Here is a 27969-nt window from a genome sequence, read left to right as displayed (position 1 = left end):
TCTATAACCCTGTATGTAACCCCTTTCTCATGTACAGCACCATGGAATTAATGGTGCTATATAAATAAATAATAATAATTCTTCAGGATTCTCCAATGTAGGTAGCACACGGGCGCGTGACTGCAAGTATGAGATTTGCATACATGCAGTCACATGCCGACTAGACGTGCACAGCACTGCACAATGCAACTGAATGGAGCGAGGCTGGACACGTCTAGTCAGAAAATGACCGTAATAATGCAACTTGCGATCACATGACTGCTCGCTCCTGGTGCCAGAGACCCGGACAGTGCACACTGCGAGAATTTGCAAGTCTGCAGACACAGAGTGAATGCAGACTTGAGCCCCAAGTCTGGACAACCCATTTAAAAGCAGCCAAAACTGTCCATATGGGCAGGATCGTCCAATAGACTAAGGTGTATGGAGGTCTCTAGACTCCCAGTGGGGGTGAGAAGGATCCAGTCAGTAGAATTTCAACAACTGATCCTTTTATTTGGGGCAAATATAAGCCGGTGCCTAAGAAGGCTCTCAAAGAGAACACAGGACACTCAGCCAAGCGTTCCTGCATATGAGGGGAGTCAGAAGAAATGTGTATCAAGTGTCTGACATTGCCTCAACAGACAATAAAAGAGCCCAGTATTGGGAGTCCCAATCGGATGAGCTCCCTCTATTAGCGAATTACCCATTATCAATCCTGCGGCATAATGTGTCCCAAGGATCTGATCAAACAATGGAGGTGGGATAGATCAGATACCCAACTCACCCAGATCCACCAACATGGTATCAGGAGGAACACTTGTGCCAAATTCTTCCTGCAAATTGTAAGCACGGCTCAGCAAGGATTCTAACTTCCCGGCAAACTCTTTGGTTTGGGACGTCTAGAATAATAAAAAAAAAAAAAAAAAAGGATAAGAACGACTTTTTTTTAGGGCTCATGCAGAGGTTTGTGCAAATCGCTCTGATCTCTGACCGCAATGTAAGGACTGGTCGAGAGTCTTCCGACCTGAGCTTGATGGCTTCATGTATAAAATCTATGATGCTGTCACGCATAGGTCGGGAGAGCTGAGGTCAGTCCGCGCAATGTGGTCCTAGACCAGGCCGATTTGCACGGCCGCCTGAAGGAGCCCTTACATTTATAGAAAACCATCTTATTACAAATTATTAGCAGAACATATAATACACATATTTCACAATAGACGTGGTCTAACCTCGAGTATACTTGCAGATGGCTCATCATTGATGACTTCACTACTCTGTGCGGTCGGGGTATTGGAGCTGCATCTCTGCCCAATATTCAGTGCCAGCTCCCACTTATGCAGAGCCTCTTCAAAAAGTTCCACTCCTAAATAGCAATAAAGTCAATTTAATAAAAAAAAAGAAAAAAGAAAAAAAAAAGCAATTCTGATCAAGAAACGTGCTTATCAGTTTGTGGGATGAGCGCCTACAGTGGCACGATGTGACAACCACATATGTCTACCGTAACAGATCATCAAATGTGATATGGCACCTGGTCACCGTTTGCTCCAAAAGCAGTTCTTCCCTTCAGATTATGCTCCCATGTGGGAGTATTGCTTTGCTCAGGAGTAATTGCTTTAACAAATGTGGGGTAATTTCTATTTGTTATTCCTTATGAAAATGATAAAATCGGATCTTAAAAATTTTTTGGGTAAAAGTTCCAATATTTTACAGGTTTTCATTGTGACATCAAAATGCTAAAAAAAAATATTTAAAAAAAAAAAAAAAATGATGCAGACAAATGAGACGTGGTAAATATTAACTATTTTGTGTACTATGACTGTCTTAAGGGCAGAAAGATTAAAATGTATAAAAATGGTATTTTTCAATAAAATATATTTAAACCTCTTCAACCTGAATTTACTATTAATATAAAGTACAATGTGTCACGCAAAAAAACAACAACGAAATCTCAGAATGATTTGGATACATAAAAGCATTCCAAGTGTTTAAAGTGACACCTATCACAATGGGGCTTCATTCTACCATCCCATTCATCATTCAGGGGGTTAACACATCTGAAAGGTATTTTGGCATGCTATATGGTCCTTTTAACACCTCTCTGCTTATAATAACAGTCTCCATGTCATGTCATCTATGATTGGTGATTTATGAGTGCAGTAAATCCTACCTTGAATGTAAAGATGTTCTGCTTCAGACTCATCAGCGGCAGCGAGCTGTTCATCCATTTCTCGGGGCTCCCATGATGCCAGCGAAGTAGCATTTGTGTTGGAAGAGTTGACCGCCACTACCTAACCAAGCGAGATCAATGGAGGGCAATGCAATTTTTCAAAGACATTTATAACTTTTTAGAAGTCTACAGGATGCCATAAGTAGATTATTGCACTTATGAGTCTATACGTGCTGTATATTAGTGGGCGCACCCACAACAAAATGAGCGATTCAGGCTACAAATATATGTAAGTATTATTTATGCAGTTCCCTAAAATACTATTTACAGTGGCTCCAAAAGGCACATTCACTATAAAGATGGTAACCATAAGCATCCTTAATGTACATGAATCTGAGCCTCCCAGGATACAAAAAACGCCAAGTATATTGATAGGATGGGAAATAACGTGTTGATTGCTGGGGGTCCGATCCATGGTCCAATCCTCTCTGAATGGAGCCGAGTTCTAGCATGTGCACATTTCCGCTCCATTCATTCTCTATAGGACTGCACAGCACTCGGCAATCTCTGGCAGTCCAATAGAGAATGAATGGAACAGATGCACATGCCGCAGGGCCACATTCTTGAGATTGGAGGGGGTCCCCTGCCCGTGATCAATCCTATGCAGAAGGGATAACTTATACACCTAGAACAAAGGCTTTAGCCTCACCTGATTTTTTTTCCTTTTTTCTATTTGGCATAAGAAGCGGACTCAGAATCATTCCCCTGATGTAACAGTGGTGAAGCTTACCGATGCCAGACTGTGAGTGGAGCTGGAGTGCTTGCTTGGTTCAATTGAAGAGATGCCGCTCAATGTGTCATTGCTCTTACTACTCGGACTTTGTACCCTGCGTGAGCATCCTAAAAAGGGTACGAAAACAAGAAAAAATTAGATTAAAAAAAAAAAAAAAAAAAAGCACAACCAGTACAGATGTTCCTTCCCAATGCGTGTGATAGAAACCCCCCAAATATATAAAACGTTAAATTATTAATCAGTGCACACGTGAAAATGTCACAAAAGTGCCGGGAGACACAGTGCAGACGTCGCAAGAACGGCACCAGTCCAGAAGGCAAGTATGTGATTTACCAGAAGTGGAAAACCCCTTTAAAACTTGGAAATGCACTGCGCCCTGTCCAATGCCCCCTGACAGCCGCACAGCACACAATGGTATCTCACCAGTCTCTCTACACTGGAGCGGTGAGTGACAATGCTGCCGGCATCCCATCACTATAATCAGCTCCCCTCCTCTGTATTTTTGGCAGGTGTCCTATTTTTTTTACTAAAACTTGGATTTAGAATAAAGCCAATCTCGGGGGAGAAGGTCTCCTAGGAGGCGGCGTGCAGCCAAAGTGAACCAAATTGATTCTTTTTATGGATAAACAAGATATAAATGTCCCAATACCAGACGTTTGCTGTACTGCAATGGAAAAAAAGTAAAAGGCCTCAGTGCATCATATGCTGTGTGATTTAACGGTGATGGCAGAAGTAGTGATCCCGGTACTGCCACGCTGGGATTTCGCAGGATATGGCGACTGTGCTGAATTGTGGGCCCCATCGCTGCAAAGGAAAGTGTCACAAGGACAGTAATATAAAAGGTGAGCCAAATTGTAGAAGATGGGGAGATATATATTATGCATACACCCGGATCAGTCAGAATAGATCAGGTACTATGTGTCAAAGAAAGATCCAACTACTGCCAGGACCCAAGGTTTCCCAGCAGAACATTGCCCCATCACTCTGCCTCCGCCGGCTTGTCTTCTTCCCATACAGCCTCCTTGGACAATTTCTTCAAAAGGGAAATAATGCACAATGACACCCGGTCGTCCACATGATGTGAAATCTGATTCATCAGACCAGGGCACCTTCTCCCATTGCTCAATGGTCTTGTTCTGATGCTCACACGCCCATTGTAGGCACCTTTGGCTTGGATTATTTTGGGCGCTCTGACCGGTCTGTGACTATTCATCTTCACATACAGCGAGCAGAGTCCATGGGTCTGACGCATGTTGCATTTTCACCTAATAAAGTGAGTGCGGTTGAGCTGTAGCACCAGGTCCAGGGCCGATCAGACTTCCCGCAATTCTCTATGTGGACTTAAAATGTGCATCTGTCTGCAGGACATCCACAACGTCTGTGCAGATCCTAAGGCTACATAGGGGACGTTACAAGGAGAAGCGAGGCTGCCGTGGACAAGTCAGTACTGTCTGTGCAGTCTCATCCAGAATATTACACAACGTGTGGTGCTTTTCCACAGTCCAGGACAAGTGTCTAGAAACATCAGACAGGAATGTCCTGAGATTATCAGTCCATCACAATGTGAGGACTGAGGCCTTTACGTAAAACCTCTCCCACGATGCAAACATCAGATAACGAGCTGGTAAAGGGGTATGAGCCAATAATGGTGCCGCCCCTCTTAACCTTTGCCCATTAGGGTGACTAACCTTTCTGTACAGAAGAGGAGCGTCTGACAGGTAACACGACCGGTGGGACCCCTCCTGCCTTCAGGTTTCCACCTCCTGCGGTTATCTGTTTTTTCTTGTGTTTCCGTCTCTTCAGCTGATGAGCTGCCAGGGCTAAGGCCACGGTGCCCAGAGCGGTGGCAAAAAGGACTTTCCTCAGGCCCGGAGACAACCTGAGCTGGGAGAAAGTGTTCTGCGAAGAGACGGAAAGTGTAAGAGACGAGCCGCACACAGAATAAGGCCCTGCAAGTTACGCCACACTAACGCGTCCTGCTAAAAGCCACAGGATTCACGTATGATGCAGTTAAAGGGGTTGTCCAAGAGAGTATGTGATGCAAAATAAAACTGCAGGTAGTATTATAAAATATAAAGTACCCGCTAAATCCCAAGCCGCACAGTTCCAGCAGGCTTTATATGGTGCAGAACCATGGGACCACTGCAGCCAATCACTGACCTCTGCGATAATGCACGCCAGTAAAGCATATGACCTTGGAGGCCAAAGACTGGCTTGCAGGGGTCGGTCATGTGTATGTCTGGCACATCATCACTCCAGGAAAATTAATATAGAACGACAGGGACCACAAGTACTTCACATACCCACAGAATATGCCATAAATGAATAGTAGATGCCGATCCCATCAATGGGGCCCGCATATATCAAGAGCAGGGCCCCGTCATGGGCTCCTCTGAGGGGAGAGGTGAATAGAAGTAGGAATTCGGACCACCTCTACACTGACATATGCCCCATCCTTGAGATTGGCGAGACCAGCACCTGCCGTACATTAAAGATGTGTCCTGAGGAAAAGCCATGAGCGTGCATAAGTGTAATAACCCTAAAAATCAGAGTTGTCGGCAGCAAGTCTTATCATGGGAACATGGGATGTACTGCCAACAATATGTCAGCTGTACGGGGACCATATGAGCAATTATTTAACTCCATGCAGTTTGTATTGTACCACGTGAACATCAGAAATAATGAAATCTGCAGTTGTGAATGCACCTTAAAGGGGCCAGTGATTTGATGTGAAAATGTATTTTTTTTTCTACCTGGTGTAAATGCCTCTGTTTTCCTGAATCCGGTGCTATTTTTCTTTTGTTCCTGCTCCTCTCCGTTCCTGAGATATAGCCCCCCTCTTCCCTGTATAGAAATCTAGTCTTGATTGTCAAGGAGGCATGGCTCTCAACTCTTGTCATCTTGAGAACCACACCCACTTGCCAAAAAAAAAATATATATACTAGATTTATAGACAGGAAAGAAGAGGCCATATCTCAGTAATGGAGATGTGCAGGAACAAAAGAAAAACAGCGCCGGATTCAGGAGAAGAGCGACATTTATATCAGGTAAGAATACATATTTACGGCAGGTGACAGCTCCTGTTTATAATATCCTTCTCACACACGTGGATATAGGGCACGGAGATGCTGTATGATAGCTGCTCTCGCTGCTACGAAAAGTTATGTGTGAATCCGTCCTAACAGGGTTAGAATCAAATTTAGTAAACTTGTTACTGCGGAGCTGAAATCCAAGCGCGGTCACTGATCACACAGACATAAGCTCATACAGACACGACGGTGATAACGGCCTGTGTTTACCTGTCCAAAGGTCGTGTACAAGAACACAGGGATCTCCGCCACGGTCATTGCTAAAGCCTGGATAATGGACATACCCTCTGCCCTCTGGAACGCCATGATAGTCGGAAGGACACAGACAGACGGAGAGCGGTCTATTCCACTACAGATGCTAAAATCCTCTGTTTTTCACCAGAATCAAATCCTTCACTGCTCGGATGTCCCATCTTGTAAGTGGCCCCTGTAGATTCAGGTAAAAAGAGGAGACCATCAGCACATATACAGAGAGGAAATGTATTACATGTCAGGCATGCTACTGTGGTCTGCAGAGACGCCAGACTTGTCTCCCATCGAGCACATCTGTGACATCATTGGTCGGTGATTACTCAGGAGCTGCCAGCAGCGGATCTTGATGATTTGCCCAAGTGCATTCAGAACAGCAGACCCTTCCTCAGACGACCATTAGTAACCTCAGCGATAGCAGCCGTGCCTGTAAGTGCCGCTCACACTCCAGGCTGAGTACATCGAGATGGTTTGAAAATTTTGTTTCAATTTTTTCATCATTTGCAGATCAGTAACCAGTCTATAAATACTGTGATATACATAATCTTAGTGCCGTCACTTCAGCGTAGAGCAGTGCCCATGGAGATCTACATTTATAGTGACCAATAATAAGCAGTTATAAGAATATATATCAATGTACGGTCAATAATAGATAGTAATGCAAGAAATCACTGTACAAATAACATAAGGAGGATACATAGGAAATATTGGCTACTAGTAATACATCAACCGCAGCAATAATAAGGCATAGTGGCAATACTGCAGTAATAACATTACAGTAATAATAACACTACAGTAATAGTGTAATCATAATACATAGTAGTAATACCACAGTACTGCAGTAATAATAATAACAACACTACGGTAATACTGTAATAACACTACCTAGCGGTAATATAGTAGTAATAACACTACGGTAATACTGTAATAACACTACCTAGCGGTAATATAGTAGTAATAACACTACGGTAATACTGTAATAACACTACCTAGCGGTAATATAGTAGTAATAACACTACGGTAATACTGTAATAACACTACCTAGCGGTAATATAGTAGTAATAACACTACGGTAATACTGTAATAACACTACCTAGCGGTAATATAGTAGTAATAACACTACGGTAATACTGTAATAACACTACCTAGCGGTAATATAGTAGTAATAACACTACGGTAATACTGTAATAACACTACCTAGCGGTAATATAGTAGTAATAACACTACGGTAATACTGTAATAACACTACCTAGCGGTAATATAGTAGTAATAACACTACGGTAATACTGTAATAACACTACCTAGCGGCAATATAGTAGTAATAACACTACGGTAATACTGTAATAACACTACCTAGCGGCAATATAGTAGTAATAACACTACGGTAATACTGTAATAACACTACCTAGCGGCAATATAGTAGTAATAACACTACGGTAATACTGTAATAACACTACCTAGCGGCAATATAGTAGTAATAACACTACGGTAATACTGTAATAACACTACCTAGCGGCAATATAGTAGTAATAACACTACGGTAATACTGTAATAACACTACCTAGCGGCAATATAGTAGTAATAACACTACGGTAATACTGTAATAACACTACCTAGCGGCAATATAGTAGTAATAACACTACGGTAATACTGTAATAACACTACCTAGCGGCAATATAGTAGTAATAACACTACGGTAATACTGTAATAACACTACCTAGCGGCAATATAGTAGTAATAACACTACGGTAATACTGTAATAACACTACCTAGCGGCAATATAGTAGTAATAACACTACGGTAATACTGTAATAACACTACCTAGCGGCAATATAGTAGTAATAACACTACGGTAATACTGTAATAACACTACCTAGCGGCAATATAGTAGTAATAACACTACGGTAATACTGTAATAACACTACCTAGCGGCAATATAGTAGTAATAACACTACGGTAATACTGTAATAACACTACCTAGCGGCAATATAGTAGTAATAACACTACGGTAATACTGTAATAACACTACCTAGCGGCAATATAGTAGTAATAACACTACGGTAATACTGTAATAACACTACCTAGCGGCAATATAGTAGTAATAACACTACGGTAATACTGTAATAACACTACCTAGCGGCAATATAGTAGTAATAACACTACGGTAATACTGTAATAACACTACCTAGCGGCAATATAGTAGTAATAACACTACGGTAATACTGTAATAACACTACCTAGCGGCAATATAGTAGTAATAACACTACGGTAATACTGTAATAACACTACCTAGCGGCAATATAGTAGTAATAACACTACGGTAATACTGTAATAACACTACCTAGCGGCAATATAGTAGTAATAACACTACGGTAATACTGTAATAACACTACCTAGCGGCAATATAGTAGTAATAACACTACGGTAATACTGTAATAACACTACCTAGCGGCAATATAGTAGTAATAACACTACGGTAATACTGTAATAACACTACCTAGCGGCAATATAGTAGTAATAACACTACGGTAATACTGTAATAACACTACCTAGCGGCAATATAGTAGTAATAACACTACGGTAATACTGTAATAACACTACCTAGCGGCAATATAGTAGTAATAACACTACGGTAATACTGTAATAACACTACCTAGCGGCAATATAGTAGTAATAACACTACGGTAATACTGTAATAACACTACCTAGCGGCAATATAGTAGTAATAACACTACGGTAATACTGTAATAACACTACCTAGCGGCAATATAGTAGTAATAACACTACGGTAATACTGTAATAACACTACCTAGCGGCAATATAGTAGTAATAACACTACGGTAATACTGTAATAACACTACCTAGCGGCAATATAGTAGTAATAACACTACGGTAATACTGTAATAACACTACCTAGCGGCAATATAGTAGTAATAACACTACGGTAATACTGTAATAACACTACCTAGCGGCAATATAGTAGTAATAACACTACGGTAATACTGTAATAACACTACCTAGCGGCAATATAGTAGTAATAACACTACGGTAATACTGTAATAACACTACCTAGCGGCAATATAGTAGTAATAACACTACGGTAATACTGTAATAACACTACCTAGCGGCAATATAGTAGTAATAACACTACGGTAATACTGTAATAACACTACCTAGCGGCAATATAGTAGTAATAACACTACGGTAATACTGTAATAACACTACCTAGCGGCAATATAGTAGTAATAACACTACGGTAATACTGTAATAACACTACCTAGCGGCAATATAGTAGTAATAACACTACGGTAATACTGTAATAACACTACCTAGCGGCAATATAGTAGTAATAACACTACGGTAATACTGTAATAACACTACCTAGCGGCAATATAGTAGTAATAACACTACGGTAATACTGTAATAACACTACCTAGCGGCAATATAGTAGTAATAACACTACGGTAATACTGTAATAACACTACCTAGCGGCAATATAGTAGTAATAACACTACGGTAATACTGTAATAACACTACCTAGCGGCAATATAGTAGTAATAACACTACGGTAATACTGTAATAACACTACCTAGCGGCAATATAGTAGTAATAACACTACGGTAATACTGTAATAACACTACCTAGCGGCAATATAGTAGTAATAACACTACGGTAATACTGTAATAACACTACCTAGCGGCAATATAGTAGTAATAACACTACGGTAATACTGTAATAACACTACCTAGCGGCAATATAGTAGTAATAACACTACGGTAATACTGTAATAACACTACCTAGCGGCAATATAGTAGTAATAACACTACGGTAATACTGTAATAACACTACCTAGCGGCAATATAGTAGTAATAACACTACGGTAATACTGTAATAACACTACCTAGCGGCAATATAGTAGTAATAACACTACGGTAATACTGTAATAACACTACCTAGCGGCAATATAGTAGTAATAACACTACGGTAATACTGTAATAACACTACCTAGCGGCAATATAGTAGTAATAACACTACGGTAATACTGTAATAACACTACCTAGCGGCAATATAGTAGTAATAACACTACGGTAATACTGTAATAACACTACCTAGCGGCAATATAGTAGTAATAACACTACGGTAATACTGTAATAACACTACCTAGCGGCAATATAGTAGTAATAACACTACGGTAATACTGTAATAACACTACCTAGCGGCAATATAGTAGTAATAACACTACGGTAATACTGTAATAACACTACCTAGCGGCAATATAGTAGTAATAACACTACGGTAATACTGTAATAACACTACCTAGCGGCAATATAGTAGTAATAACACTACGGTAATACTGTAATAACACTACCTAGCGGCAATATAGTAGTAATAACACTACGGTAATACTGTAATAACACTACCTAGCGGCAATATAGTAGTAATAACACTACGGTAATACTGTAATAACACTACCTAGCGGCAATATAGTAGTAATAACACTACGGTAATACTGTAATAACACTACCTAGCGGCAATATAGTAGTAATAACACTACGGTAATACTGTAATAACACTACCTAGCGGCAATATAGTAGTAATAACACTACGGTAATACTGTAATAACACTACCTAGCGGCAATATAGTAGTAATAACACTACGGTAATACTGTAATAACACTACCTAGCGGCAATATAGTAGTAATAACACTACGGTAATACTGTAATAACACTACCTAGCGGCAATATAGTAGTAATAACACTACGGTAATACTGTAATAACACTACCTAGCGGCAATATAGTAGTAATAACACTACGGTAATACTGTAATAACACTACCTAGCGGCAATATAGTAGTAATAACACTACGGTAATACTGTAATAACACTACCTAGCGGCAATATAGTAGTAATAACACTACGGTAATACTGTAATAACACTACCTAGCGGCAATATAGTAGTAATAACACTACGGTAATACTGTAATAACACTACCTAGCGGCAATATAGTAGTAATAACACTACGGTAATACTGTAATAACACTACCTAGCGGCAATATAGTAGTAATAACACTACGGTAATACTGTAATAACACTACCTAGCGGCAATATAGTAGTAATAACACTACGGTAATACTGTAATAACACTACCTAGCGGCAATATAGTAGTAATAACACTACGGTAATACTGTAATAACACTACCTAGCGGCAATATAGTAGTAATAACACTACGGTAATACTGTAATAACACTACCTAGCGGCAATATAGTAGTAATAACACTACGGTAATACTGTAATAACACTACCTAGCGGCAATATAGTAGTAATAACACTACGGTAATACTGTAATAACACTACCTAGCGGCAATATAGTAGTAATAACACTACGGTAATACTGTAATAACACTACCTAGCGGCAATATAGTAGTAATAACACTACGGTAATACTGTAATAACACTACCTAGCGGCAATATAGTAGTAATAACACTACGGTAATACTGTAATAACACTACCTAGCGGCAATATAGTAGTAATAACACTACGGTAATACTGTAATAACACTACCTAGCGGCAATATAGTAGTAATAACACTACGGTAATACTGTAATAACACTACCTAGCGGCAATATAGTAGTAATAACACTACGGTAATACTGTAATAACACTACCTAGCGGCAATATAGTAGTAATAACACTACGGTAATACTGTAATAACACTACCTAGCGGCAATATAGTAGTAATAACACTACGGTAATACTGTAATAACACTACCTAGCGGCAATATAGTAGTAATAACACTACGGTAATACTGTAATAACACTACCTAGCGGCAATATAGTAGTAATAACACTACGGTAATACTGTAATAACACTACCTAGCGGCAATATAGTAGTAATAACACTACGGTAATACTGTAATAACACTACCTAGCGGCAATATAGTAGTAATAACACTACGGTAATACTGTAATAACACTACCTAGCGGCAATATAGTAGTAATAACACTACGGTAATACTGTAATAACACTACCTAGCGGCAATATAGTAGTAATAACACTACGGTAATACTGTAATAACACTACCTAGCGGCAATATAGTAGTAATAACACTACGGTAATACTGTAATAACACTACCTAGCGGCAATATAGTAGTAATAACACTACGGTAATACTGTAATAACACTACCTAGCGGCAATATAGTAGTAATAACACTACGGTAATACTGTAATAACACTACCTAGCGGCAATATAGTAGTAATAACACTACGGTAATACTGTAATAACACTACCTAGCGGCAATATAGTAGTAATAACACTACGGTAATACTGTAATAACACTACCTAGCGGCAATATAGTAGTAATAACACTACGGTAATACTGTAATAACACTACCTAGCGGCAATATAGTAGTAATAACACTACGGTAATACTGTAATAACACTACCTAGCGGCAATATAGTAGTAATAACACTACGGTAATACTGTAATAACACTACCTAGCGGCAATATAGTAGTAATAACACTACGGTAATACTGTAATAACACTACCTAGCGGCAATATAGTAGTAATAACACTACGGTAATACTGTAATAACACTACCTAGCGGCAATATAGTAGTAATAACACTACGGTAATACTGTAATAACACTACCTAGCGGTAATATAGTAGTAATAACACTACGGTAATACTGTAATAACACTACCTAGCGGTAATAATAGCACTGCAGTAACACCGCGGTACTATGCGGGTGTACATGCCCTCTGTATAGGAGCCGTGCAGCGCAGCCTTATTACCGGGGTCAGCAGCCGCCGGCAGCTCCGCTCCTCACTCTCCGCTTCCTGCCTCCAGAAGGGCAGCTTCTCCTCCAGCGCAGCTCAGCCAAACCCTGAGGCCAACACAGCAGCCCGTTCGTCCAATCACAAACATTGCAGCCCGCCCCTCTCCTTCAGAAAACCAATCAGCAGAGGGCTGCAGCCACCTCATATTCCCTCACACGGGTATGGTTGCACTTGTGCAGAGCTTCCCCTAGTCTCTGCTTCCTCTGATTGGTTTAGAAAGAAAAGAAAGAAAAAAGGAGGCGTGTTCACAATTAAAGTGACAGTAGCATGAGGAATAAAAAAAGGGCTTGAGATGACCTAGTAATGGCTGCTTGGGGGGGGGGGGTTAGTAGTTAGGTGAAGGATGAAAGGATCATTTCAGCTTAATTTTTTTTCTTACTTAGGATACAGCAGTTATTAATTTGCAAACTAAAAGTGTTGCTAGGCAACAAAACCACTGCACCCAGTTTACAATAGTCCAGGACGTCTCTTTTCTACTAGAGTTGCAATGACAACACGCGGTTTTTGTGCGGATTCCACCTGCGGTTTTCTATTATGGAGCAGGTGTAAACCGCTGCGGATTCCGCACAAAGAATTGGCATGCTGCGGAATATAAACCGCTGCGTTTCCGCGCGTTTTTTTCCACAGCATGAGCACTGCGTTTTCGCTTTCCCATAGGTTTACATTGTACTGTTAATGCATGGGAAACTACTGCGGACCCTCAGCAAAATCCGCAATGTGTGCACATAGCCTTATACTCCAGGCTTTCCATCCTCCCCCCTCTCTCCGAAGAAGGGGATTACAATTAGGCCCCCCGACCTCTCGCTGGAAACATTGTGTTAGCAGGGACCCACAGCACACGTACAACACTATTAGCGGATGATGTCAGCCTTTTTTTATCAGATTAACCCCCTTCCCCTATCTTTGGGGAATTTCTGTGGTACAATATGAATATCACCAAGGGCAAATTCTTGGAGCGTGGCTCTCTTCTTCTCATGTCCTGTGGCTTAAACGGAATCTGTTAGTAGGATCAACCCTCTAAGCCGTCTGAGTCGCCCACGCCCCCAGGCCGTCGGGTACTCGGTACCGGGTCCTGCGATTCACAGGGGGATGTCACGGTGGCGACCCGGTCTGTGGCCCTGGGCGCCCATGTAAAAGGGAATGGTCTTTAAAGGGATAAAGTTTATGTTTGTGACGCCACCTGTGGTATTAGGTCAATGGGGACCGACGCTGCTTTAAGGGGTCCTCTAGGGTGATGTTATGGCAGCTAGATGGTGTAACTTCCCACAGGTGAAGTATGTCCTCAGGGCTTCCCGGTGTGTAGATGGTGGTATGGTGAGAGGCGCAGAGAAGAACAAGGACACAGGGTTGCAGTCTCTTTACCTTGTTTACTGTTGGTTTCAGCAGCCACAGTCCAGAGGACCAGATCACAGGGCAGGCAGAGTCCGGCTGGTTCGGAGGCAAGTCCAGAGTCCTCTTATCCAGGTGGAAAATAGAAGCCTTCCTTTGCGCTGTAGTGGTGTAATCCCTTACTGCTAGAAGCTTCACATAAGGTCCTCAGAGATGTTATCTCTCTCTCTGTCCCCCGGATAGGATGGGACAAAACCCGTATGACTGGTGACTTGAGCCTGTTTATAGTATCTCTTAGATGACCCGGTTCTGCGGGGTGTCACCATGCTTCCTGGGTATAGGTGCGGATAGGTAACGTGCAAATAGCTGTCCTGACAGTCTCTGATGTAAGGCGTGGAGGTCCTTACAACCCCAGTGTTCCAGCTACCGGCGTTCTGCGCCTCAGAAGGAGGCAGCCTGCTCGGGGCTGGTCCCCTTCTGGTATCTTCTCCTTTGCTTCCTCTCCTGTACGCTCACTGTAAACAATTCTGCTTTCTAAATGTCTCTTTCCAGGAGCTGTAGCACTGTGGCCTACACAGCTCTGTAAACCCTCTGTCCTCCTAAGACTGATGTCTGGAACTCACTGACTTTCCCTACAGACTACCAGTTATATATATATGGGGAGTCACCTAGTAAATAGGATCAAAAGCTCCCCCTGGTGGCCTGGAGTGTGAATGTGTTGCATGTTTGTGGTACCTGGTTACAGTTATCCTTTCTTGCCTCCAAATGTAGCATCACTCTCCCCGGGAGGAAAGCGACACTACTGCGACGACCAAGACCCTGGGGCACCACACGTCCATATGGGCATGTAGGTGTCACTGGGTTTCCGCAAGAGAGAGGGGCAAAAAGACCGTGGAGTCTGCTACCATTCCTGCGCTGAGAAGAAGTACTTCTCCTTTATTTTAATTGTGTTTAACCCCTGTTCTGCCAGAAGAAATAATCAACCATGTTGGAGAGCCATGAGCTCACAGTTGTCAGAGCTAGCATTTGCTGCATGATTTCAGGAGGGAGAGGTGTTCATATGAGAAGGAGAGTTGGAGGATTTATCATTGACTGTTGAGTAGTTTGTATGTGTGGTAATTCCCTTCCCTTCCACTCCCCGATGCATTCCTCTGTTATATGTGAGTGTATATTTTGTATGCCTGGAGTTTTCTGTTAACCCTTGTTTGTTTAGCCTTCTTTGTTGGGTTGGTGTACTGTGGTGCATAATAGCACCCCTCTTCCCTGGGTGGGGGAAGAGAACAGACGGAGGACTAACTCAGGAGACAGGGCAAAGGTGGAGGACCCAGCATCTTCACCTTCGGAAGTATCCCAGAGAAGAGGGCGAGCTAGGGCACCCTAGAGATAGGGACAGAAAAGGAGCCCTTGGTCCCGAATAATCCAAAGGCTGTGTCATGACAATAAGTCATTGAAAGCTGAATAAAATGATACCTTGATATTAACAATCTAATGTTTTATTACAGAAAAATCCACATTTTTCTTAATATGTAAATAAGCTGCTAAGATCTATGGGCCGGACATAGATCTCTCCGAAAATCTACCTCCAGAGCTTATTTTAAGTGAAAAGGGGCATTACCTGTGATACATGTAATGACTGACAGCCTGATCTCCATGTCACACACTGGCAACATCTCCTTTCTTTTACATTAAGTTCTGGTGGTATATTTTCGGAGAGATCTATGTCCGGCCCATAGATCTTAACAGCCCATTTACATATTAAGAAAAACGTGAATTTCTCTGGAATAAGGCATCATATCGCAGATATCACAGTACCATTTTATTCAACTTCCAATGACCTGGCTGCCCATGTAGACAGCTTAGGAGTGTTGCTCCTCCTGACAGATTCCTTTTAAGCCAATACCTGGCCATATTACATATTTAGGTATCAAATTTTTGGCCTAAATTACCACCTCTTTGCCTCTCAGTATTTTGTTCAGATATCAACTAATTAAGATGTTGAAAATCCCCAAACTCTCGTATCCCTCCCGAACTTTACACCTCCTAAAACACTCCGACTTAACAAACTGAACTCAGCTTTTACCCACTTTATCTTGACGTGCAGAAGGTCCCAAAGAGGAAGGTGGCATTATTATTCCAAACTTTCAAGGATATCACTAAAATCATCTCCTTAGGCATGTGCTTGATTGGGCCCATAACAGTCATTCTCTAACTTGTCTTTACAAAATGCCCTATCGGCCCTTTGGGTTTGAAGATCTACTCCCCTGGTGACATCTATGCTTTTAAGAGACACCTTATCAGCCTGGAGGGAATTTTCCAAACTCCTGAAACTATCCGTACTCCTTTCTAAACCATGCCCTTGTGGGGGATCACTCCTGGAAAGGATTACCAACTCCATGTTCCTTGTGTGGTAACAGAAGGCAATTCATTTGGCGAGTCACCTTATACTTACAGAGGAGCGTAGATGGTCTACTCTGCGGGAGGTGAGAGATAAATATTCCCTCCCATACCTTCACCACAGGACAGATGTAGATTTTCTGTCCATCAAGATTGAGGGACCTCAGGGGCGGGGCAATTATTGCCAACCTTTTTAAAATGTAGCCAAGTGGCTACACCACCAGACACTTACCACCTTTCCTAATTGTAAGACCCCATTCACGGATCTGTGGCAATATTCCTATACCTTATTAAAGTTTTAGGACAAGGTAATACTTTACAACAACACCCAGTGGTCCAACTAAAAAGGCTGGCACCCACCCTTCTTTTTCACTTTATAAGATGGAGAAACCCAAAACGGGCATACAGAAAAACATTCCTCATGTAATGCATACAGTGATACTAGAGGTCCAGAGATGCATAGTTCCTCGCTGGTTGACCCCTGACCATCCATCATTAAATACGGTCACAGGTCAACTTAAATTATACCTAAATGTTAATATAATTGACACGGGATGTCAAACGGAGAGAGGAGCTAGTAGGGTATTTTTCACAACCTTTATCTAACCACAAGATGATGGCTGCCAAGACACTGGTGGTACTGTAAGGAGGACTGTAAGGAGCACTTTTTATGGACTGAACATTTGGCTTCATACTGGTAATGTGGAGTTGGGCTTTCCTTGTTACACATTGCCTTTGAGGAACATCCCACTAAACCACAGGGGTACACTTGATTGCTTATGACTTGTACTCCACTTGTTTTATCCCAGAGGCACTGTTCATAACTTGATCAGGTGAGAGGTAAACTCCTAGTAAAAATCCCTGAGCTCCTCTGATACTGCCATTCTGGAGCACATTATGTGAAATCTCTGTACTGCAGTCCATCTTGGTGTTTCTTTAGAGTTTATTTTTTTCTGGGGGGCATGCACATTTACCCCTCTCTCCCAGGTACTGCCAATCACAGCTCAGCAGCATCTGATACTGATAGCCTACTAGATCATCTGCCGATCTGTGATTGGCAGTGCCTAGGAGGTAGGGGTGAAAGTGCACGATCCAGAGAAGACTGAAGAAACTATTATAATTATTTATACGGTGCCATTGATTCCATGGTGCTGTACATGAGAAGGAGTTAGGGTACCGTTACACAGTGGCACTTTGATCGCTAGGACAGCACGATCCGTGACGTTCCAGCTATATCGTTACGATCTCGCTGTGTCTGACACGCTACTGCGATCAGGGACCCCGCTGAGAATCGTACGTCGTAGCAGATCGTTTGAAACTTTATTTCGTCGCTGGATCTCCCGCTGACATTGCTGAATCGGCGTGTGTGACGCCGATTCAGCGATGTCTTCACTGGTAACCAGGGTAAACATCGGGTTACTAAGCGCAGGGCCGCGCTTAGTAACCCGATGTTTACCCTGGTTACCAGTGTAAACGTAAAAAAACAAACACTACATACTTACCTTCCGCTGTCTGTCCTCCGGCGCTGTGCTTCTCTGCACTGGCTGTGAGCGCCAGCCAGCCGGAAAGCACAGCGGTGACGTCACCGCTCTGCTTTACGGCTGACCGGCGCTGACAGTGCAGAGGAAAGCACAGCGCCGGAGGACAGACACGGAAGGTAAGTATGTAGTGTTTGTTTTTTTTACGTTTACACTGGTAATCAGGGTAAACATCGGGTTACTAAGCGCGGCCCTGTGCTTAGTAACCCGATGTTTACCCTGGTTACCAGGGGACTTCGGGATCGTTGGTCGCTGGAGAGCTGTCTGTGTGACAGCTCTCCAGCGACCACACAGCGACGAAACAACGACGCTGCAGCGATCGGCATCGTTGTCGTATCGCTGCAGCGTCGTTTCAGTGTGACGGTACCCTAACATACAAGTTACAGATATCACTTACTGTAAACAAACTAACAATGACAGACTGGTACAGAGGGGCGAGGACCCTGCCCTTGCGGGCTTACATTCTACAGGATTATGGGGAAGGAGACAGAAGGTCGGGGGTCGGGGGTGCTGTAGCTCCGATGTTGTTGAGGTGGCCGTGTGGTCATTACAGGCTGTAAGTTTTCTTGAAGAGGTGGGTTTTCGGGTTCCGTCTGAAGGATCCGAATGTGGTTGATAGTTGGGGCAAAGAATTTCAGAGGATGGGGGATATTCGGGAGAAGTCTTGGAGGCGATTGGGTGAGGAGTGAATAAGTGTGGAGGAGAGAAGGAGGTCTTGGGAGGACCGGAGATTACGTGAGGGAAGATATTGAGAGATTAGTGTGGAAATATATGGAGGAGAAAGGTTATGGATGGCTTTGTAGGTCAGTGTTAGTAGTTTAAACTGGATACACTGGGAAACTGGGAGCCAGTGAAGGGATTTGCAAAGAGGACAAACAGGAGTGTAGCGAGGAGAGAGATTAATTAGTCGCGCACAGAGTTAAGTACGGACTGGAAAAAAAGGATAAACCTACAACAAAACACTGGAAGATCATAACAGCCGAAAATATGGGCAAGCTGAGAGTAACTTACACAAGGTATGGTGTCCGTGTCTCCGCTCCTTCCAGTGTTTTGTTGTAGGTTTATCCTTTTTGGGGAGCGGTGATAGTTGTTATATACATACCAATTGGTGGTAACAACTAATTAACCTAGCCTCCTCATTATAGCACCTGTAATTCACTGAACTTCAATTTTGGATTGGCCTTTTTTGGTAGCCTGACGTAGATTTTTTCTATATATACAGCTGTCTATGTGTGGACTTTTTTGGGGTAATGATTGTTCATATAGGTTTATTTGATGCTATGTGTATTTATCCGCTCCATTACATTGGGAGGTTTTTCTCTTCAGTATTATATACCGTGTTAATTATGTGAATTTTGTTTATAAAAATTACTAATTTTAAAATATAATTTTTCTAGACATTGTGTATTCAGTCCGATTGTGTTGCATGGCAATTTAGGACTTTGTGTTTTTGGATTTAAATTTATTTATGACATGGCGGCAGATTCCTGATCTCAGGATTCCCAGTCTGCCGTTTCAGGATTCTTGGGGTTCCCAAGTGGTCGGACTCTCAGCGGTCATCAAATTATCCCTCGTCTAAGATAGGGGATAACGTTTATTTTTGGGGGTGGTGAGGGAAAGCTAGGATAAGGGAGGAAGCCTGGAGTGAAATAATCCTTTAATAGATTCGACTTTTGTAGGTGGAAATATTTGAACTTTGAGGGACATTCTTGAGCTTTCACAAGTAATATTATATGTGACCAGTAGGGGGAGCACTAAAACTATATTTGAGAGTACAATTACAGCAATCTGTACCAACTTAATTTACAGTACTGCTTTATTATTATTACTATTATTATTATTTATTATTTTATATAAATTCCATATTTTCAGATTTGTGATTTTTTTTTACATTTTTTTATTAAAATGTTTCATTTATCCCTTCTTTCATTCCTTAAAGGGAATCTGTCATGTTGAAAATGGCACCTTATCTGCAGGGCGGGATGTTGTAGAGCGTTTGTTTTTTTGCAATATTCAATATGTATAATGATTCTCCACGTCAGTACATTAATGGCGATACTGAACTTATAGTTTTTTTTACATTATTATTTTAGTAGTGAAAGCAAATAGTGACATTGTGAAAGGAAAATTTGTAAGTTAAACAAAAGGAAAAGAAGCCACAATATAATCTGCACACCACCAATGAGTTATATGAAACAAAGACAATTTTATTGGTAACAAAGGTAATTTAAAAACAGTTAAAAATGCACACAAAACAACTCCCCCATGAGGCCTGTCCAAAACAATATCTCATAAACGGTATAGATAGCACATGGTGCCTGGCACAAATACACACAATATAGAGGCACAGCTGGGTTTGATCAATACAAATGTATACATCACCTGTTATTCCATCCGGGAAATACAAGTCAAATAATATGGACAACCCGTAGGCACAAATATAGGAGATAATGAAATATCAGTCCCTACTGAAGGATGGATAAAACATGGCCATTGCCCCTAATAAGACAGTCAAATAGACAAAAAATGAGAAAACCTCAACAGCGTGCATGGAGAACCCTCAAAAAAGGACCTATAGTAAGGAGGGTAGCTCCGGCAACCAATGCATGGATCAGGACCGCAGGGTGGGAGAACCCAACGCGTATCGCGGTTACAACGACCGCTTCGTCAGGGGTGATTGCTTACCGAATAAAACCTCCGTCTTTATATCCCAAATAAAGTGGCCATAGGTGCGCACCGGTGTGTAACTCCCAACGAACCGGAAGTGAAGAAACCGGAGCCCGCATGGAGGAAGGTCAGCGGCGTGATGTATTCGCGCATGCGCGCACGGTAAAAGAAACCAAGTGAGGGCAGACGTCTCTGCCCATACTGTTCCAGTGCGCACGCGCCGGAACTATAGCCGGCGGTCCGCATCAGAGCAGATAGAACAAGAAGGGGAATCGCCCACAGAGGCGTGTGGTAACATGCGGAGACGGCATACTGGAGGAGGAACAGGAAGGGATATGACCGACCTACATCCCAATACTGGAGGAAAGACATATAATTAGGAAAATACTCTATACAATAAGAAAATAAGAAAATATAACAAAAAAACACCCAATAACAACAAATAATAAGAAAATAAATAGAAACAAAGAAAATAAACATAAATATGGATATAAACATAAATATAACGATAATATAAATAAAAAACAAAAAACACAACACACTTGCCAATCACCAAACTAAACCCTTATAAACCATAAACATAATCCAAAATACACAACTAACCAAGAAAAAATAATAAAAATAAGAAATGCCCATATAACATAGCCTGCCACCCATGATAGAAATGGCCAACCCCCCATAGACCTCATAGTCCATAAAACTATCACTGGTGTCCCCAGAATAGTCCACAATAATGAAGATCCATTGGGAGAAGGGGAAAATTCCCGCCGATCAATCCAATTCTTCACAAAAGTACGTCACAAGTCCCGATGTTATCCATTCCTGAGGTAGATGCGGTATCCAGTATATCCAACCATCGAATTGAAACTCTGGGGGAGACCTTCTCAAGATAGCCATCCAACTACAAAACCTCGTCAAAGAATCATCCGTCATATAAGGATCAAACAAGAAGGAGTCCAATATAGAGATCCTACAGGAATTTAACTATCCCAGGAAGCCTGTAAAAAGGAGATCTTCATTAATGCCCTGAGGTGCTATAGACTTAAGCAGATAAATCCACCGAGACTCCAATTGTAGGAGCCGCTTGTGCAGGGAGCCACCCCTCCCAGAGCCCCTAACATGTTCTAGGCCAATAATCTTGGTGTTGGCATAGCTACCACTATGGTGAAGTAGATAATGAGAGGCCACCGTGGTAAGTGTCTTACCCTTTCGGCTGTCAGCGGCCGCCATATTGATAGTGGAGAAATGACCCTGCATTCTCCTGCGTAATTCCTGCGAAGTCTGACCTACATAAATGCAGGGACATGAGCATATTAGAGCATAAATGACGTGAGTGGTTTTACAATTGATATATGATTTTATTCTATGTTGCACCTGATCTACCGGATTGCAGAAAGAGTCACGCGTCGGATGCATGTATGGACACATGTTGCAATCCCCGTATGGAAATGAGCCTCTCAACACAATACCTCGATTAAGTCTACGTGTGGGTCTATTATAATGGCTTTGGGTAAGGATGTCCTTAAAATTAGGCACCCTCCTAGCCGTTGTTAGTGGGCGCTCACTGACAACCTGAGATGTTTGTGTGTCAGTGGTCAAAATCCTCCAGTGGTTATTCAAAATTCTACTCACCTGAGACCATTGGGTATGATATCCCGTGATGAATCGCGCATAGCTATCTGGTCTCTTCTTATTGGTAATAAGTAAAGAATCTTGTGTCTGCTGTTTTGCCCTCTGATAAGCCCGAGAGATGCATTTTTTGGGGTAATTCCTTGTCAGAAACCTTTTAGTCAAGTCCTGGGCTGTCGTCTTAAAGTCCGAATCCTGCGTACAATTCCGTCTTGCCCTAAGAAATTGTCCAGTCGGAATTCCATCCCTGGTGTGTTTCGGATGAAAACTCCGATATTCCAGCAGGCTATTGACAGCGGTGGGCTTCCGGTATAGACATGTAGATAACATGCCGTCCTGACACTTGACTTCCAGGTCCAAAAAATTAACTGCAATGTTAATGTTAATGTTTATATAAATTCCATATTTTCAGATTTGTGATTTTTTTTTACATTTTTTTATTAAAATGTTTCATTTATCCCTTCTTTCATTCCTTAAAGGGAATCTGTCATGTTGAAAATGGCACCTTATCTGCAGGGCGGGATGTTGTAGAGCGTTTGTTTTTTTGCAATATGCAATATGTATAATGATTCTCCACGTCAGTACATTAATGGCGATACTGAACTTATAGTTTTTTTTACATTATTATTTTAGTAGTGAAAGCAAATAGTGACATTGTGAAAGGAAAATTTGTAAGTGTCGCCATTTCCTGAGACCCGTAACTTTCTTTAGTTTCCCATCGATGCAGCTACAAATGGGCTCGTTCAGAATTTCAGTTTTCTCATGTATGAGAAAAACAGAATGATTATTTTTATCAGAGTTTATAGTCCAAGTGTCATCTGCTTTCTTCATAGGTTGAGAAAAAAAAAAGTTTCTCGCCTTCTCCTATGTGACAGTCATAGAAAATCAGACAGCACTCTGATGGCATTTTTCCCCCGACCTATTGACTTGCATTACCAATTTTGACCGCACCTTCGGATCAAATTCGGACATGTCTCCATGACCTAAGGGCTTGTGTTTGCAACCTTTTTTCTCTTTGATATCACTTTCAGGTACATATGACATTCTGATCGCTTTTAATTGGATTTCTTTGGAAGTGCAATAACTGCAAAAATTTCATTTCTGAAACTTTTCTTTTCAGCACACAACGTACAGTTTATATATATATATATGAAGCGCCCCCGTAGGGCAGTGGGGTACTCTGTACCGGGTCCTTCGGTTCTCAAGGGGGATGTCACGGTGGCTGACCCGGTCCGTGGCCCTCGGGAGGTCCATTGAAAAAGGGGGAAAGGTCTTTAAAGGGGAAATGTTCGTGACGCCACCTGTGGTATTCGGTCAGGGTGACCGACGCTGCTTAGGGGTCTGCTGGGGTGATGTGATGGCAACCAGTTGGTATACCTTCCCACAGGTGAAGTATGTCCACAGGGCTTCCCAGAGTGTAGATGGTGGAAGGTGTGAGGCGCAGTGAAGAACGAGGACACAAGGTTGCCGTCTCTTTACCTTTACTGAAGACTTCAGCATCCACAGTCCAGAGCACCAGATCACAGGGCAGGCAGAGTCCGGCCAGTCTGAAGGCAAATCCAGAGTCCCCTTATCCAGGTGGAAATCAGTAGCCTTCCTCTAGCGCCTGGTTGTTGTAGTCCCTTCCTGCTGAGCTTCTCGTTAAGGTCCTCACAAATGTTGTAGATGTTATGTCTCTCTCTCTGTCCCCCAGATGGATAGGAACAAACACGTATGACTGATGGCCTGAGGCTTTTTACAGGGACTAGCACGCCCCGGCCCCCACAAGTTGCCACCTTTCCTCCTGGGTATAGGTCGGGCAGGTAATATGGAATTAGCTGTCCTGCCGGTCTCTGGAGCAAGACATGGAGACGATTGCTCCCCCGGTGTTCCGACTACCGGATCCTACGCCTCAGAAGGAGGCAGCCTATGTAGGGCAGAACTCCTTCTGGTTTTCTCTCCTTTTGCTAAGACTTTGTTTCTCACCCTCTACAATACAATTTGCTGTTCTTGTCTCTTTCTTAGGATGCTGCCGCATCGGTAGGCAGTCGCAGCTCCGTGGCCTTCTGTCTAGGCCTCTGACAGGATCCCACCCCTGTCAGGGACCCACTACCAGATAGCAGCTCACTGGGTGAAGCCCAGCCAGCTTCTGTCTAACTTCCTATCCAGACCTCCAGTTTTACCTGTGAAGAGCGCCCTAATAAATAGGAGCATGGCTCCCCCTGGTGGGCTGGAGTGTGAAGTGTGTTGTGTGGTTTTGATTCCTGATAAAGAGATCTCCTTTATTGCCTTCAAACGTAACATCTCTCCCCCTGGTGGAAGAATGACATTACTGCAACGACGAGGACCCTGGGGCGCTATATATATATATATATATATATATATATATATATATATATATGCATATATATATATATATATATATATATATACTAGATGGTGGCCCGATTCAAAACATCGGGTATTCTATATTCTAGAATATGCATGTCCACGTAGTATATTGCACAGCCCACGTAGTATATTGCCCAGCCACGTAGTATACTGCCCAACCACGTAGTATATTGCCCAGCCACGTAGTATATTGCCCAGTCACATAGTATATTGCCCAGTGACATAGTATATTGCCCAGTCACGTAGTATATTGCACAGCCACGTTGTATATTGCCCAGCCACGTAGCATATTGCCCAGTTACGTAGTATATTGCCCAGTGATCAAAACCAATCACCAAACCAAAGGATGCACCAGGAAGACCAGACTGGATCAAGATATATTCTTTTATTATTTAATTATCAAGCAGCGATACAATATATAAAAAACTACCATTAAAAAATATACGATAAAAATACAAAACAATCATACAAAAAAGTGTGCAGCACGGGACGGCATATAAAAATAAATATACAGATACCCAACCGCACAATAATAATAATTATTTATATATCCGTGCAAGGTAAGTATTACCCACAATCGGGTATATTAGTTCCCTGAAAAATTGAGTGACACAATGTGGAAACAATAATAAAAACTCCAAAATTGATGTGCAATATATGCAAAAAAGTGCTGAAGTGCAAATAAATTCAAAGAACACAATTGTTTTAACCATCAGAGTTATTTCCAGACCCTGCACAGTGCTGATAGAGACAAAGTGCTAAGTGCTGAACTATAACAGATTCCAGGGAAAAATAGTGGATATTAGTGGATATTACCTTAGGGCACCGCGCCGTCCTGAGTACACGCACACAGGACGTGTACTCAGGACGGCGCGGTGCCCTAAGGTAATATCCACTAATATCCACTATTTTTCCCTGAAATCTGTTATAGTTCAGCACTTAGCACTTTGTCTCTATCAGCACTGTGCAGGGTCTGGAAATAACCCTGATGGTTAAAACAATTGTGTTTTTGAGTTTATTTGCACTTCAGCACTTTTTTGCATATATTGCACATCAATTTTGGAGTTTTTATTATTTTTTTATTATTGTTTCCACATTGTGTCACTCAATTTTTCAGGGAACTAATATACCCCGATTGTGGGTAATACTTACCTTGCACGGATATATAAATAATTATTATTATTGTGCGGTTGGGTATCCGTATATTTATTTTTATATGCCGTCCCGTGCTGCACACTTTTTTGTATGATTGTTTTGTATTTTTATTGTATATTTTTTAACGGTAGTTTTTTATATATTGTATCGCTGCTTGATAATTAAATAATAAAAGAATATATCTTGATCCAGTCTGGTCTTCCTGGTGCATCCTTTGGTTTGGTGATTGGTTTTGGTTCTTGGTCTAAGTGGTCTCCACTTTCTTTTTACTCAAAGGACACCCGGGTGAGCTAATATCACTATATTTATGATTGCGTTACTGACTTATATATATAGCCTTTATTTTATTTGGGTTGTTCTTTTGTAATTTTCTCTAATATTGCCCAGTGATGTAGTATACAGCACTGACACGTAGTATATTGCCTAGCCACGTAGTATATTGGCCAGTCACGTAGTATATTGCCCAATTACGTAGTATATTGCCCAGTGAGGTAGTATATTGCCCAGCCACGTAGTATATTGCCCAGCCACGTAGTATATTGCACAGCGACGTAGTAAACAGCACAGAGCCACGTAGTATATTGGTCAGACACGTAGTATATTGGCCAGTCACGTAGTATATCGCCCACCTACGTAGTATATTGCCCAGTCACGTATGTAACAGGTTAAAAAATAAAAAATAAACATATACTCACCCTCCGAAGGCCCCTTGTAGTCCTGGCGCCTGTGTGCGATGCACGCGGCAGCTTCCGGTCCCAGGATTGGTATGAGCGCAGGACCTGTGATGACGTCGCGGTCACATGACCGTGACGTCATGGAAGGTCCTTCTCGCATAGCATCTTTGGAACCGGAACCTGATGCTTGCACTGCCGAGGACAGCACGCACGTCGGAGGGTGAGAATAACCTTTTTTTAATTATTATTATTATTTTTAACATTAGATCATTTTACTATTGATGCTGCATACGCAGTATCAATAGTAAAAAGTTGGTCACACAGGGTTAATAGCTGCATAACCGGAGTGCGTTACACCGCGGTCCATTAACGCTGGCATTAACCCTGTGTGAGGGCTGACTGGATGACTGGAGGGGAGTATGGAGCGGGCACTGACTGCGGGGAGGAAAGAGCGGCCATATTGCCGCCGGACTGTGGCCGTCACTGATTGGTCGTGGCAATGGTCTTGGGCATTTTGCCACGACCAATCAGCGACTTGGATTCCATGATCGACAGAGGCCGCAACCAATGAATATCCGTGACAGACAGACGGACAGAAAGACAGAAGTGACCCTTAGGGGCAATTATATATATATATAGAGAGAGAGAGAGAGAGAGAGAGAGAGAGTACAGACACCTTGGACACACCTCATTTAAAGATTTTTCTGTATTTTCATGACCATGAAAATTGAAAATTCACACTGAAGGCATCAAAACTATGATTTAACACATGAGGAATTATATACTTAAAGGGCCACTGTCACCCCCTCCAGCCGTCATAAACTAAAAGAGCCACCTTGTGCAGCAGTAATGCTGCATTCTAACAAGGTGGCTCTTTTAGTTTTGTGTTCATGTATTACTAAAATAAAGCGCTATGAAAACTTTTCAAAAATACCTATCTTTGTCCACGGAGGCGGGTCTGAAGCCTCCTCTGTGAAGCGCCCAACTGCTGTCACTCATCTCTTCTGGGCCGATGGTCGCCGCCCCCTGCGCGCTGTTCTTCTTAAATCCGGCGCCTGCGCTGTGCGTGCCTGCCTGGGGCAGGCGCATTG

At 42.0% G+C, this 27969-nt stretch overlaps 1 protein-coding gene across 2 annotated transcripts in view; it reads right to left on the bottom strand.

Annotated features, from left to right (window-relative positions):
• MIGA2 (mitoguardin 2) overlaps window positions 1-13171 on the bottom strand; it is a 32714-nt gene extending 19543 nt beyond the window's left edge. Inside the window, exons 1-7 of one of the 2 annotated variants that reach the window (XM_069748178.1) lie at window positions 13078-13171; window positions 6239-6455; window positions 4628-4838; window positions 2937-3046; window positions 2147-2267; window positions 1209-1342; window positions 764-878 (exon numbers count right to left, since the gene is read on the bottom strand). In XM_069748178.1, coding sequence (XP_069604279.1) covers window positions 764-878; window positions 1209-1342; window positions 2147-2267; window positions 2937-3046; window positions 4628-4838; window positions 6239-6334 — 787 coding nt within the window. In that variant the 5' untranslated portion in view covers window positions 6335-6455; window positions 13078-13171. Of the gene's footprint in view, window positions 1-763; window positions 879-1208; window positions 1343-2146; window positions 2268-2936; window positions 3047-4627; window positions 4839-6238; window positions 6456-12986 lie in introns of both variants that reach the window. The other variant, XM_069748179.1, reaches the window with a different exon arrangement.
• Window positions 13172-27969: the final 14798 nt, after the last annotated feature.

The sequence above is a fragment of the Ranitomeya imitator genome, chromosome 2 (genome assembly GCF_032444005.1).
Source record: "Ranitomeya imitator isolate aRanImi1 chromosome 2, aRanImi1.pri, whole genome shotgun sequence".
Lineage (NCBI taxonomy): Eukaryota > Metazoa > Chordata > Amphibia > Anura > Dendrobatidae > Ranitomeya > Ranitomeya imitator.
This window is presented reverse-complemented; position numbering and strand designations above follow the sequence as displayed.